This window comes from Pituophis catenifer, unplaced genomic scaffold (genome assembly GCF_029215685.1).
Source record: "Pituophis catenifer annectens isolate HBS135680 unplaced genomic scaffold, rPitCat1.0.hap2 SCAF_2, whole genome shotgun sequence".
NCBI lineage: Eukaryota > Metazoa > Chordata > Lepidosauria > Squamata > Colubridae > Pituophis > Pituophis catenifer.
This window is the reverse complement of record NW_027256882.1, coordinates 127,027,564-127,042,177: the sequence shown is the minus strand read 5'-3', so window position 1 is coordinate 127,042,177 and position 14,614 is coordinate 127,027,564. Positions and strand designations below refer to the sequence as shown.

At 38.1% G+C, this 14,614-nt stretch overlaps 1 protein-coding gene across 1 annotated transcript in view; it reads right to left on the bottom strand.

The window, feature by feature from the left end:
• Window positions 1-1,709: 1,709 nt before the first annotated feature.
• The window catches only part of LOC139310384 (heparan sulfate glucosamine 3-O-sulfotransferase 3A1-like), an 88,529-nt gene continuing 75,624 nt past the window's right edge, over window positions 1,710-14,614 (bottom strand). Inside the window, exon 2 of the mRNA XM_070934543.1 lies at window positions 1,710-2,328. Within this exon, the coding sequence (XP_070790644.1) occupies window positions 1,710-2,328 (619 nt within the window). The remainder of the gene's footprint in view (window positions 2,329-14,614) is intronic.

Sequence of the window (14,614 nt, the reverse complement as noted above, 5' to 3'; positions counted from 1 at the left end):
CATCATTTTATGTGGAAAGGTACAATGGTACAAATATTCACAGAGACAATGAGACAATTAATTATTCTAGATCTGTAATTACTGTAGATTGTCATGTCAGCAAACAATTGTCTAGGATTTGGTATAGAAGTTCCAGACCAATTGCAAACTCATGTTATTATTTATTTAAAATTTAAATAAATAAAATTTAAAATTTATGACATAAATTTTAATTGAGAATAATTTCATTGCTCCATGGGGTGTTTTTTTGGGGGTGGGTGGGATAGGGGAACTGGGGGATGAACCATAAATTAAACAGTGTTGTGGTTCCTAGTGCTTAGAATGGTTGCAGTGTGGCATACATTTTAGGAAACCTGGAAGTTTCAGCTCAAAAAATCCAACATAATACAGGTTGCGTCCATCTTGCTGCTGTAAGTGTTTTGTCTTTTAGAGTCACAGGCACAAAGCTGTTCCAGTAGCTGTTGGAATGAATGATGAGCTCAGAAACATCTAAGACATAAAAGTTGGAGATACAACAAAATATTTTCCCTTCTTTGTTGGAGTAGCTATAAAATATTTACTCAAATGTTTTATGGCACAATTTCAGAAAAAGAGGAGAGTTGGACATTCTGAGCTGAGAGAGAAAGCCATCCTGGTTGGTTGGAGGTAGTGACTGATGACCCAATGACCTCTTGAGTTTAAGTGGGAGAGATGACAGGGAAAATGACTTGGCTTTCTTTTTTCCTACTGTTGACTCATCAACTCAACTCATCTGTCACTGGACTGTGGGCAGGGAAATCTGAGCCAATATAAGGCTTTATGGAGACAACAGGTGGGTGAGTCGGGGGTGGATGAATAAGGCTTTGAAATGCCTTTCAAACTATAATGAAGATATTTTATCTTAATTAGTTTGGATATTGGATCTTCTTTGAGAAAACATCTAGATTTGGGGGTCACATGTTTGGACAAGGCCTCACATCACTCTTCAGTAAATGCCTAATGACCCGATCTCAAGGGTCTATATTAGCTTTAGTCATACAAACAGAAAAGTTCGAATGTTTCAGCAAAGCTAAAATGTTATCTTCTGTTCCTCGCAGCTTTGAATAAAATCTGGTTTCTTGCCAGACAGAGGCTGCTGTCCTAATGTCCTTATTAAGTCACATGAGGATCAAGTGCATAATAATTTTGTAATGTGTATGAAGTCTTGAAATGTTTAGTGACTTTTTTTTACCCTGAAACTCACTGAAAACTTCTTTTCAGCCACTTTAGCAATGTAGAAGTTTAAATCTAACTTATATGAATTGACCAAGTAGAATAGATCAAATTAGAAAAATGTCTTTCAATCCTGATTATTTGGTTACCAACATGACCAACTAAAGCTGCTTTAAAAAAAAAACCATCTGGGCACTGATACTAGAATCCACAGACTGAGGCACCAAATTATTTTATAAAAACTCCAAAAATAACATATTGAAAATAAACATCTCTGTCTCTGTGAGGTCTCATAGTCAACAGTCCTATCCATAAATTAAGTGGCAGTCTTCTGGATTTGTGGAACTGGATATCATAAATCTTGAATAACAAAACAAGTAAATATATGTTTGCATTAAAACAAAAATATTAATTGGAATCACTAGACTTTAGCACAAATATTAGATTTCCATCTCTATTGATATGTACAAAAATATATTTTTCCTTTTAATATGATTAAATTACTATTTTTTTCAACCTTAATCCCAACCAAAGTCATGGCCCGTCATCTGGTAGAACTTCATGTTGAATGGCCGATAGAATTCTCGCAGCCTTTGTACTACTTTCTGATCAATGTCAGGGTGGGTCCGTCCTTTTGTCTTGCCCAGGCAGTGGGGCTTGCTGCTGCCTTCAGCCTTTTTCAGGCATGGGAACCCCTTGGTTTTGTTGAAGTAGAAATGTTTATCTGTGATGATCCTCTTGAGGCCCAGAAAGTCCTGGACGCGGCCCAACTCGCCTGCTGGATCACTGATCAGTCTCTCCCCACTGACAAAAAGAATTTGCCCAAGCGGGAAGTACAGGAGCCAATTTTCTAGATGCTTGGCATAAATGCCAATCTGGATGGCACTCCAGGAGGTATCAATCAGGCCCGTAGTCCTGTTTTTGAAGGTCAGGCTCTCAAAGGATGGGATGTCTGGCTTCTTGGAAAGGGTTTGTGTGTAGTCAGAAATGGCTCGGGTGACCGGGTCTCTCACCACCACAATGAGCTTGGTGTCCTTTGACATAGAGGAGATGCGAGCTGGTGCTTCCTTAGTGACAAAGTAGCTGGGCGTCTTCTCCATGGTGATCTGGCCATCAAGAGTTCTTGGCATCAGTTCCCTAATGAAAAACAGAAGAAAGAATTTGCAGAGCTGCACATTTGTACATGCCTATTTTCAGCTCAATCATAGAAAATAATGGAACTCATATACTGGATGTCAGCTATGGAGGACATTTTGAAACATTTGAGCACAAGGTTTTTTTTTTTAAAAAAATGAATAAAGTGTCTTTTGAGTTGAGATCTACTCTTAAAGCCTGGTACATTCTGATGGTCTCTAGGTCGGATTCTACTTAGCTTTTTGAGATCAACCACAGTTAGTGAGTGATACAACATCTTAACAAATATTGTATCAGACAAGATAATTCATGGAAAGTTCTAACCCTATTTATAGGAATCTCCATTTGTTCTGTAACATGGGAATATTGGTAAATGGCAGACCAATTGGTGTCTTATGTAGATTAGGCCAGGGTCAGGAACATTGAATGGATTCTCTAATTGAATGGGCATTTGACAATTACATCCAAATTCAGCATTCTGGTCACTTCCACATCACATTCGTTAGTTTACAAATTTGGGAGAATAGGAGGAAGGAGTTTTAAAACATTTAAATGATCTCTGGAAAAAAGTGCATATGCAAATTATTCTAGTGCAAGAGTCTTGTGAGCTATTATTTTTCCTATATTTACTATTCAGTTATACAGTACTATATCAAAAGGTCTCATCACATTTCAAAAATTGTTTCATTCTAATATAAGATTATACAGGCAATGCCTTTATCTCATCATGCTATCTAGCTTTGGTTTCCTAAGCTCATGAGGCTAAGCGTTGCTAGGACCATTTGTTTAAGAGAAAGATCTGCAACTGTCACCTGTTAAAAATAAAGCTCACCCCCCCCCAAAAAAAAGGTCCACCATAATTCAGCTCCTCCAAATCAGATTTCCCCAGAAAATTGACCATAAGGTCAGATACAGGCAGGTGGAACATTATGCATTCTTATGAATAAGAACCATTTACCAAGTAAATAGCAAAGAACGGTTATGTTTATAAGTGGATTTACATGAAGAATTGAACCTTCTAGCTGGCATTTTGGCCACACAATGATCTGTTTCACACTCTGAAGAAATGAACACTCGGCTTGTTGGCAGACTGAAACCGCTGACTCTGTATTGTTGGGAGCCACTAGCAGTGTTGTGCTACAACCCTGGAGAGATTGACTAATGACTTGGGCATCTTCCATAGACATAAGGCTGCGTGGACTGGTGGCATCTGGATTTAATTGGAAAAAAATGCCACTAAAAATGATCAGGACTACAGAAATATTTCGGCAAGAGTAATTTTGAAATGCCGTTTGCCCAAACAAATGGGCGTTTTTTTTTATTATTATTATTATTATTTTTATTATTTTTATTATTATTATTATTATTATTATTATTATTATTATTATTATTTTGCTTTAATTTATATGCCGCCCTTCTCCGGAGACTCAGGGCGGCTTACAATGCGTTAAAGCAATAGCCTTCATACTTATTGCCCCCACAATCTGGGTCCTCATTTCACCTACCTTTGAAAGGATGGAAGGCTGAGTCAACCTTGAGCCTGGTGAGATTTGAACTTGCAGTAATTGCAAGCCAGCAGATGTTAATAACAGTGCTTTAGTCCACTGTACTACAGGCTCTTCTCATTTTAACATTTGTATGGAGGTTTGTATGGAGGATGCATTGGCTTAAGTACTTATTTAAGGAAGGTAACTCCTCTAAAGAGGAGTATTTTTTTGGCTGCATCTATTAATTCAGCATTCAGTGTTGAAATCCATGTTTACTTGGCTATTGCAAAAACTCAACTTAGAATATTGAAGCTCGCACCAATGTTTCACATACTGAGGATGATCCCCTATTTGACAAAAGTCCTACAGGCGCTACTTTCAAGCAATCTAATGACATACTTATATGTTGAATGGATTTATACTTAATTATATTATATAGAGCTTTCACTATATAATGTAACTGTGTATAAACTGTTGATTGTGTATTAAGCACTAAGTGTTCTTTAAATCAGGGGTCTCCAATCTTGGCAACTTTAAGACTTGTGGACTTCAACTTCCAGAATTCATCAGACAACTTTGCTGGCTGATGAATTCTGGGAGTTGAAGTCCACAAGTCTTAAAGTTGCCAAGGTTGGAGACACCTGCTTTAAATAGTTAGATGTGAGGCCAGAAGGCATCTGAAGCTTATACATGAGAATGTGGGAAGCCATGGAGATGACCTTGGAAAAACTATATAGAATCCATTAAACAATTGCATAAGCTTGCTTTGGGTCCAAAGCACAGAGACAAGTATTAGACAAGTGTTAGATTTAGGCTGGCTATCCTCCTAAACTCCTAGGGCCATGAGGGCAAATCTATGGCACTGCGGGCACGCAAGCCATCACCCAGCTCAGCTCCACCACGCATGCTTCCCAACGGCCAGCTGATTTTTGGGTCTCTACCCTGCAAGCAGGAGATGTGCATGCATGCATGAAGGGAGGAGGGGGGCTACCTTTCTCCTCACTTTCTGCTGCCCGTGCCTTCCCAGATCTCTGGAGATTCCCCTCCCAGCCCTGTTTTGGGAGGTGAGGCTTTTTCCCCCTCCCAGCCATTTTGGGAGGCGAGGTTCCCCCCCCCCAGCACTGTTTTGGGATATGAGGCCAAAAGGGAGGACCGTGCGCACATGCGCAGGGGGAGGGGAGCAGGGGGGGTCACGTGCGCATGCACGGGGGGATCATGCTTGCATGTGCAGGGAGGCAGGGCATGTGGGAGGGACATTGCATTATAGGTGTGGGTATGCACGTGCGCGCAATAGCGCACACACGCTTTTGGCACCCAAGGAAAAAAAGGTTAGCCATCACTGTCCTAGGGTATAAGAGGAAAGGAAGGAAAATAGAATCACTTGCAAAGTTTTGTTACCATAGCCTTTCACAATAAAGTATAGTACTATTTTTTTTGTGAAATCTATTCCCTGATCTGGATGACCTTCTAGGGCTGAAAGAAAATCAGTCAAAGCTTTGAGTTGGTCCATCAGTCACATCCAATGAACTTGTTTACTAACCTGGCACTAAAAGATATTGATGACCCAACCTGACCATCTTCATTCCACAAGGACGAATTTCATGGAAATAGCAAATGTATGTATCTTCCCAATGGATTATGGATTTGTTATCCAGGGCATACCGTATGTATAGTTTAGTTCTGGAATGGGTATTACCCATTAATACCAAGGGCATGCATTCAGAAAGATAGCTGTAGTATATATATACACACACACACACAGCTGCATACAATATGATTAGCTCCTCTTAACCTAACACCTTTCATTTCTCTTCCCCATGCTGGGGAGTTTTTATTTGTTTGTTGTTTTGCAGTGGCTGATGGTGATTTACTGAATGGAAAATTGTCTATAGACTTTTCAGCTGATGAAGAAAAGAGCAGCAGTAGGCAAGCTTGTAAACAGCACAGATTTAGCTTCCATGTGGCTGCCCTTGGGCACATTGAACAGAGTGACATATCACCACATATTGGTTCAGCAGTCCCATTTTTGAATGCACTCACAAATGGACATATAGTACTGTAGTTGTTTATTCTGATCTTTAGTTGCCTTATACTTAACCTAGCCATAATTCTCAGAGGTTGAGTTTTTTTGCCATTAAGTATGTGCCAGAGTAAACTCCCCCCCCACCCCCAGTTCTGGTAGAAGTTGCAGCCTACAGAATGACACTCAGTTCTCTGTTCAAGTTGCCAAGTTCCAACAGCTGAGGTCTCATTTGTGGAAACAAAATAAACAATGTGTATAAACCACACCGTACTTTCAGATATTAATTTCTGCAGTTTTGCTGATTAAAAAGACGGTACTTATGGAGTATCTGCAGATGGCCTGTCACTATCAATCCAAAGATGTTCTATGGTGACACATATTCAGATTAGAAATAGGAGCAGCGAAAAGTGTGTTGATTCACATTTCAAGAAGCATCCTCATTCACAGCCAACACATGATCTGGAACACAATCATCCTTTAGTTTTTCACATTTCTCTGGAAGTCGATATCAATGGGTGCATCTGGTATCAGCCACCTCATACTGAAGGTTGTGATCTGGATTATAATAAGAATAAGTTAAAAAGTCAAGAAATTAATGAAAGAAAAAATAAAAAAAAGCTGTGTATCTGTGGAAGTAAATGAGAGGGAATAAGACAATAGAACTGAATGAAGGTGGCATGGCCATGAGGGATAGAGGAATGCATTCAGGAAAATTAAGCTGTAGGTTTCCTTATCAATGAAAGAGCTACAAAGTATGTTAGAAAGAATGAATTGATGTTCTCTAGGTTGCTGTAGGTGCATTTAAAAGTACAATCCCATACATAGGTGATATCTACATCTTAAGTGCAGTAAATGATGGTAATGAGGGAGATGAGCAGTTTAGAAATATGAAATATAAATAAATAATAGATGAACCAAATATGAGTTTGGTGGAAAATTGTGCAACATTCTGAAGGTATGCAGAATGAAGGTATGCAATCCAGGGGAAATTATTCTCTTTGATGACATGAATGAGTAGGTAGAAATGACACAAGCAAGTACTGTGTAGAAAAAGTGTGGGACCATATACAAATCCAAGAATGATGACTGTTAGGAGTAGAGCTGACATAGCATGGACTAGTTCCCAGATTAGAAAGAATATTACATCAATAAATCTGTGCTGTAGGGCCAAATATCTGTTAATGTGGAAAGACGAGATAAAAAACCCCCTAAAATTTCAACTCTGGAGGACTGATGTGCATTTATATATAAAATGGTTTAATTGTTTGAAATTTGAATTTTAAAAACTTAAATGTATCACTCAAAATACGTAGCAGTCTTTGAATGATTCTCATTTTAATAATTTTTGCTTTTTTCCAGCTTCTTTCCCAAAGTTACATAAGCATTTTAATTACCTTTTAATATTCATATTAATCCGGTAGACAATTAGAAATATTTACTTCCATACATTTGGAAACATTTGTCATAATAATTATTACCAGGTACTCCAAAGAGCTAAAGAAAAATGCAAAATCCTAAACTCTGCAAATGTTCTTGGATAGCTTAGCTCTTATAAAAATAGGTGAGATTTTTAGGATGCATTTATTAATTTTTTTTTTAAAAAAAAGTCTGATTGTTAAAAAAAAGTTAAGCAAATTATTTCGTCCGATTTTATTTTATTTATTTTATTTGAGTTTTATTGGGTTTTAACAATTAAACAATTCTTATTCAACTCTTTTGTCTGATTTTAGAATCTAATCAAGAACAGGTATACCTTCAGATCACCATACAGGTAATACCTGGCTCTTCATATCTTAACACTAAATGTCTTGCAGTAGACAAGTGTGACTTTTTGTATTTCTTATGGTATAACCATCCTCTAGGGAAAAGACAGCTAGTCAGTCACAGAATAAGTCTTTCTTTTATTTTCTTTTATGTGGCAGGTCAAGCTCTGGATTTGGTTTTGCCCATTGGACAGGAGGATGTTCCAAAAGTGGGAAAGTTTACAATTGTTCTCTGGATATACCATTTCACTGAGATTTAGGCTTGCAGTGACTATTGTTTTCTGCAGGAGTGGAGTGGTCCATCCCAAAACATTCCAGGGATTTTGAGGCTAGTATGGCTGGTCAAACATTTGGTTGCCCTGTGGAATGCAAAGAAGAGCAGGGCATCCATAGTGCCAAGTGAGTTCATTTCCTGGGTATATATCTCAGTGGAGGACAATGAAGCAAGGTTCTTCCCCAGTCCCTTATTTCATGACATATAGTTCAGTCAGCTACAGTTTTATATTGTAAAGTCAAGACAACGAGTGGTATGATTTTTAGACCGAGTTATGACATGCATGACATTATTGCTTGTTACTCTTTGACTAAAAACTTCTTTTTGATCCTTCCAATTTCCATTTTCTGCCAGGAAAGTGTACACAACAGAACTCTCCAGAAAGCAACCTATCCAGACATCATGTAGTTAGTTAGGTGTGGTTTTTCAGGAGATGCTTTGCTGCTCAGATGACAGCGTGCTAAATATGAAAGCTGTTTGTTAATGCAGAGTTATCAAGGTTGTGGGTTTGTTATTTTTTGCATATGTGGGCAGGAGGAAGTAAAATGAAAACATGTTCCCACCAACACTGAGTCAACAACACTCTAAAAAGGAAGAAAAAAAGGGGCGGAGGTGGGCAGGTCTGATGAAAACCTCAATTCACCATGGATCATGGCTTCCTGGTGCCTTTGCTATTACCTTACAGGCTTTGCTGCTTCCAGAATTTGTTCATTTGTGTGTAATGTACATTGCAAGTAACACACACAAATGCCAAGATTATAGTGTCTATTTAGGAGAAGAAATCAAATAATTTTTTCAGTTGCTAAATAGATAGACAGATGGCTATCTGGGCAAATATCTGAAGATGACACCCATATATTATGATTCTCTCTCTCTCTCTCTCTCTCTCTCTCTCTCTCTCTCTCTCTCTCTCTCTCTCTCTCTCTCTCTCTCTCCCCCCCCTCTCTCTCAGTGTGTGTGTGTGTGCATTTGCATAGACATGTAGACAAAACCACACAGAACCACAGACATATATAATTACAGTGCAATTCTATCCTTGTTTAAACATAAACAAATGTCACAGATGTCACATTATTTCATTCAGTGATCTCATTTGAAACTGTATTCCCATTTCAGTTTCATGGATAAGGAAAAAAAAGTCTTTCTAAGAACTGATCAGATTGGGGCTCTGCACAGCCAAGGTAGAAGGTGTGGATCTTCTCATTGATCTCCACTTGTGCTCCTCCTCCACTGTTACAAATCATTTCTACCTACGTAAACTCCTTATTTTGTGTTCCTATTGCCTCCCCTTTGGAAGGAGCTAATGGTACAACAACATCATTAAAGAAAACCCAGGAAAATCAGAAGATAAATCGTGCAACCTGTATAATCCTGCATGCTTTTTATACTATTACATTCATTGAGCTGACTGTAGCAAGGTAAATGAAATGAGATTTGATGTCTCAGGGAAGCAGGAACATTTATAGCATATGATTTAAAAAAAAAGTCAAGTTCACAAGTGCATTGGTGAAATAAAAGTTCTGTTTTTTCATGTGCCACACATGAAAACTACTGAAGTTTCTATTAAACCATTGCAGTCTCCATCTTGGTTTTTACTGGACTCTACAGGCATTTTGGTGGAAAACTTTTGAAACTAAGAAATCTGTATTGAGTCAGCCGACAGTTATCATAATAACTATGACTTATGACAGCACTAAGAAAAAAGGGACATGCTCTCAGACTATCTGTAAGGACATAGTGAGATAAATACCCATAAAGGAGCAGGGACAGTATTATAGGGGAGAACACTGACCAGAGTACAGTCAGATCCTGGATGTCAAAATCTGTCCAGACAAAGGACATGTACTCCAAACAGCTCTCATGAGCAGACTGCAAGAACTGAAAAGTTTATGGTCGGCTGGTAAATCGAGTAGCTGGGTTTGAGGGATTTCATTTATGCTCAGAATTGTAATGTAGCTTATGTGGACATAAAGCATGGCTAAGCCTCATTTTTAAATCACTTTTTGAATTACTTTTTTATTGCTTTTTAAACATTAACAACATTTGGAATGACAAGGTTTGATAGCATTCATTGGGTGAGTCTCCTTCTTAACAAAAGAAATTTTAAGTGTAACTTAAAGGACTTAGAAATGTTGGGGAATAAATGGCAAAAGGGTTATCAGAGTGTTATTTCTGAAAAGTTATAAATATACTAAGAGTTGACTTGAAATGGGATTTTCAAATTAATAGAATAGATGTTTCCCATGCGAAAATGGCTGTGTTTTGATTTTTTTTTTTTTTAAAAAAAAGATGGATCTTTAAACTGGCTGATAGTTTAATACTTAAAAGGGAGAGTGACTTGGATAATTTTCCTATATTGGATTTACAAAGGAGACCTGTTAAAGTTTAGAAAGACTAGGTGAAAAGAATAGATGTAAAAATTTAGGACATTATTTGAAGAGATTAAAGATCAAAATTGTAAAAAGCAAAGGGAGAGAATATAACATGGATTTTTTGATCAGGGTTAAAGATAGTTGATGTTATTCTAGAATCACTAAATGGACATTTTATTTATCATCCCGGACTGAGTGATGCAGATTTAAGGATCTGAGAATTCCTTTTGAGATGAAGGGGGAATATTTATTTTTTGTTATATTGTAATCTTTTCTATTTTTTCATTTACATTGTTCTTTTTCTTCCTTTTTACTATTCTGCATTTTTTATTTTTTTTCTATTTTTTATTTCTTGTAGTTTGTATTACATTTGATCTGCACAACTGTAACATTTAATAAAACTAATTGAAAAAACAAATTCGGGAAGGCAACGACAAGGCAATGGTATCCTAGCTTTGATCTTATTAGCAAGTAAGGATCCTTTTCAGATGAATCCCAAATCATTATTTGTAAAGGATTGTTTAAAAAAGGCAGTTTCCCTCCACAGAGAAATGTCTGAATCCAACTGAACAACCTAAGTTATGCAATTAACAATTATAGCCCTGATCCAGAGTTTCCTGAGTATGCCAACTAATATTAGGAAACATTGCAAATATAATATGTTACTTATTGCATATGTGCTCTATTCATCATAATTAATAATATTAGTATTAATTTCTTATTAATTATTAGTATTAATCAAGTTTTTTTCAACACTGACAGCTGGCAAGTTGATTGACAGTAAAATCCAAATAAAAATATTCATAAATAAAAAAGAGAAAGAAAAAAGGAAGTACTCTGAGAGTGTTTTAGATGAAGCCTAGAAAACCAGCCAATTATTCTCTTTTTGAAAGGCATCATTTGCTTTCTAGAATAAACCTGAACCAAATCTGTATCTCCATTCAATTTATGAAAAAAAAAAATGTGTTGGTTCCATCAGGGGTGGGTTCTAATTTTTTTTACTACCGGTTCTGTGGGCGTGGCTTATTTTGTGGCCGTGGCTTGATGGTCATGTGACAATTGTTTAGGATTTAGCAGAGGTACTGGTCTACCAGGCTTTTAACTGCTTGCAGAGCTGTACCAGTCTACCCATTTATTTTTGCAGGCACTGGTCTACTCATGTATTTTTGCAAGCATCGGTCTACTCATTTGTTTTTGGAGGCACTGGTCTACCACCAAACTGCCTTTTACCACTGATCAGCTGTAGGGTGGCCCTTTGAAGCCCCGCGGCAAGAGTTTAAACAGTTTTTTCTTATAGCCCATCAGCTGGGACTCAGGAGGCAGCAATAGATTGGGAGTGGGGCCAAATAAAAGGTAAGAATAATGGGGGCGGGGGGCAGGGTGGCAGAACTGGTTTGGTGACGTCATATCATCACCGCTACCAGCTCGGCGGAACTGGGAGGAACCGGGAGGAACCCACCACTGGGTTCCATAAGATTTGGGATTAATTGGGAGGGGTATGCAAGTCCATTTCTGTGTAACAAATTTTGCAGCCTTTTCACCTCTGGTATTTAATGACATTGTATCTTCCTGTTTGAAAATTTCATACAAACAGTCTACTGTGCATTAAGATAACCGTCATTCTATTTGGTAAAAGAAACAGGACTTGATATGCTAATTTTTGGCTAGGCTGGGACAAATGTGGCATTTGCTATGATGAATCCCAAAATGCACAGCAAGACTCTGACCCAAAGGCAGTTGCAAAAGTAATAAGACCTAAATCAGGATATTGCCTCCAGGAGAAGGTTTCTTATGGCAACATAGTTTGCTTTTAAGTCTCACTAAAGTCAGTTTGCCACCCTGATGGAACTGACCACATCTGTTGGTTATGGCCACAATCCACTGTGACATTCTAAACACACTATACTGAAAGTTCCTGAAGAAATATAATGGAAGTGTGTGCATGGGAACACTGCCTTAAAGAGATGATTTGAGGGAAATTAGTGCCCCATCTTAATCTATTCAACACTTCAAGCAGTATGGAAACCAACCTTTAAAAACAGGCGTTGGTGGTTCCAATAAATCTCTCTGCTGGGGACTGAGGTAGGGAATGAACTGTTTAGAAATTGGTTCGATGCAGTCAACTGTTGCATGCTGAACAAGTAAAATTAAATCTCATTGCTTCTTTGGAAAACCCCATCTCTTCTTTGTGGAGCATCGATTTCAAAAGTCATATCCAATTTTGCAACAGGGCTGTAAGAAGAAAGCATTTCTGTCTGAAGTTGCCCCATGTTTACCCTGAAAGAACATGGCAGAAATGGCTCCCTCTGACCTCTTTGCTCATCTATCACATCCCTTGTTAAGATCAATACGGATTTCTTTGCTGAAGCATCCAGCAAGCAAGCAGTCACTGCAGTGTTTTTCCATCCCCTGGAAGAAGTTTCTGGACATGAATTCTGCCTGTTTCTTTAGACTTCCTCGCAATGCCACAAAATGCCTGTGGTTTTTAGTCAGGGATGTTTCACATGTTGAGTGACTTTGCAGGCCATTTAGATCTCTTACTTGCCGGGTACTATTCAACAGTAGTTCTTTAACAGCATTTTTTCCTCAGGTCAAAATAAAGTGCAAACAGGGATTTGAATTTACATTTGCATTTGCAAACTGGTCCCTGTGTTAGTTCCAGTAACTGGCACAATCTCATTTGGTATTCTATTAGAATTCTTCAGGTAGGCACTGAATAACAAAAACAGAGGCTGGGGTAAAGGTGTGAGGAGGGACTCGCCTTATTCAAAGTAGTTGGTCAAAGACCAGAGTAAAGGATTGATTTGATCCAATTCAGCATATCTGCTAGAAGTGCAAAATGGATCATGGCTAGATATCATCTAATATAGCTTTCTCCAACCTGGCTACACTTCAGTGGATTTCAACTTCTAAAATTTCCTAGCCAATATGGCTATTGCAGAAAAATGAGGAGTTGGTTTCTATTTGAAATGTGTGCAGGTTGGGAAAGATTTTGGAAACAGTCTGTATGATTCTCCCCCATCTCCAATAATCTTTGCTGTGGGATAGAGATTCCAACCTTCTTAGGGAAGGGGGAGCTTGATTTAAAGCTTCTGGAAGCCACCAGGATGTTTGCCTCATCTTACACCAACTTCATAAACTAATGAATGATACCAAGAAATCGCATATACAAGAAACTGGGTAAAGTGAAACAGATGATGGCAAGAGCCGTTGTAGTGCAGTGGTTACAATGCAGTATTATGGGTTAACTCTGCCGACTGCCAGGAGTTTGATACTCACCAGCTCAAGGTTGACTGAACCTTTCATCCTTCCAAGGTCAGTAAAATGAGGACCCAAATTGTTGGGGACAATATGGTGACTCTGTAAACCACTTACTGTAAAGCAGTATAAAAGTCTAAATGCTATTGTTATATCTGTCCTAAGCTTCAGGAACATGTTGTTTATTTGAAAGGCTGCTCTAGGACATTCCCCTACACTTCCAAAAAAATTCTATTTGTCCAATTCAAATCTGACTTAAACTTAAATAACCATAAAAAGGGAAGTTCAAGTCTTGAATATGCTTATCTTCACTGGCAATGCAGATTACATATTTATAGTTTTTCCATTATGGTGAAATGCATTTCCTTTTAAATCATGATTTCTGTTTCTAAATTAGCATGTGCAGGTTTTATAGACATATAGAATAGAACAGAATTCTTTATTGGCCAAATGTGATTGGACACACAAGGAATTTGTCTTGATGCATATGCTCTCAGTGTACATAAAAAAAAAGATACATTTGTCAAGAATCATAACATACAACACTTAGTGATAATCATAGGGTACAAATAAGCAATCAAATCATATTAGAAAACAGTCAATTTAAATCGTAAGGATACCAGCAACAAGGTTACAGTCATACAGTCCAGAGATGAGTTTCAACAGGTTCTGACCAGTTCTGGAGAACTGGTAGCAGAAATTTTGAGTAGTTCAGAGAACTGGTAGTAAAAATTCTGACTGGCCCCGCCTCCATCTATTCTCTGCCTCCCAAGTCCCAGCTGATTGGGAGGAAATGGGGATTTTGCAGTAACCTTCGCTTGGATTGGGGAGGGAATGGAGATTTTACAGTATCCCTCCCCTGGAGTGGGGTGGGAATGGAGATTTTACAGTATCCTTCCCCTGCCACGCCCACCAAGCCACACCTACCAAGCCATGCCATGCCACGCCCAAGCCACACCCACAGAACTGATAGTAAAAAGTTTTGAAACCTACCACTGATACAGTCATAAGTTGGAGGAGATGGGTGATAAGAACAATGAGAAGATTAATAGTAGTGCAGATTTAGTAAATAGTTTGACAGTGTTGAGGGAATTATTTGTTTAGCAGGGTAA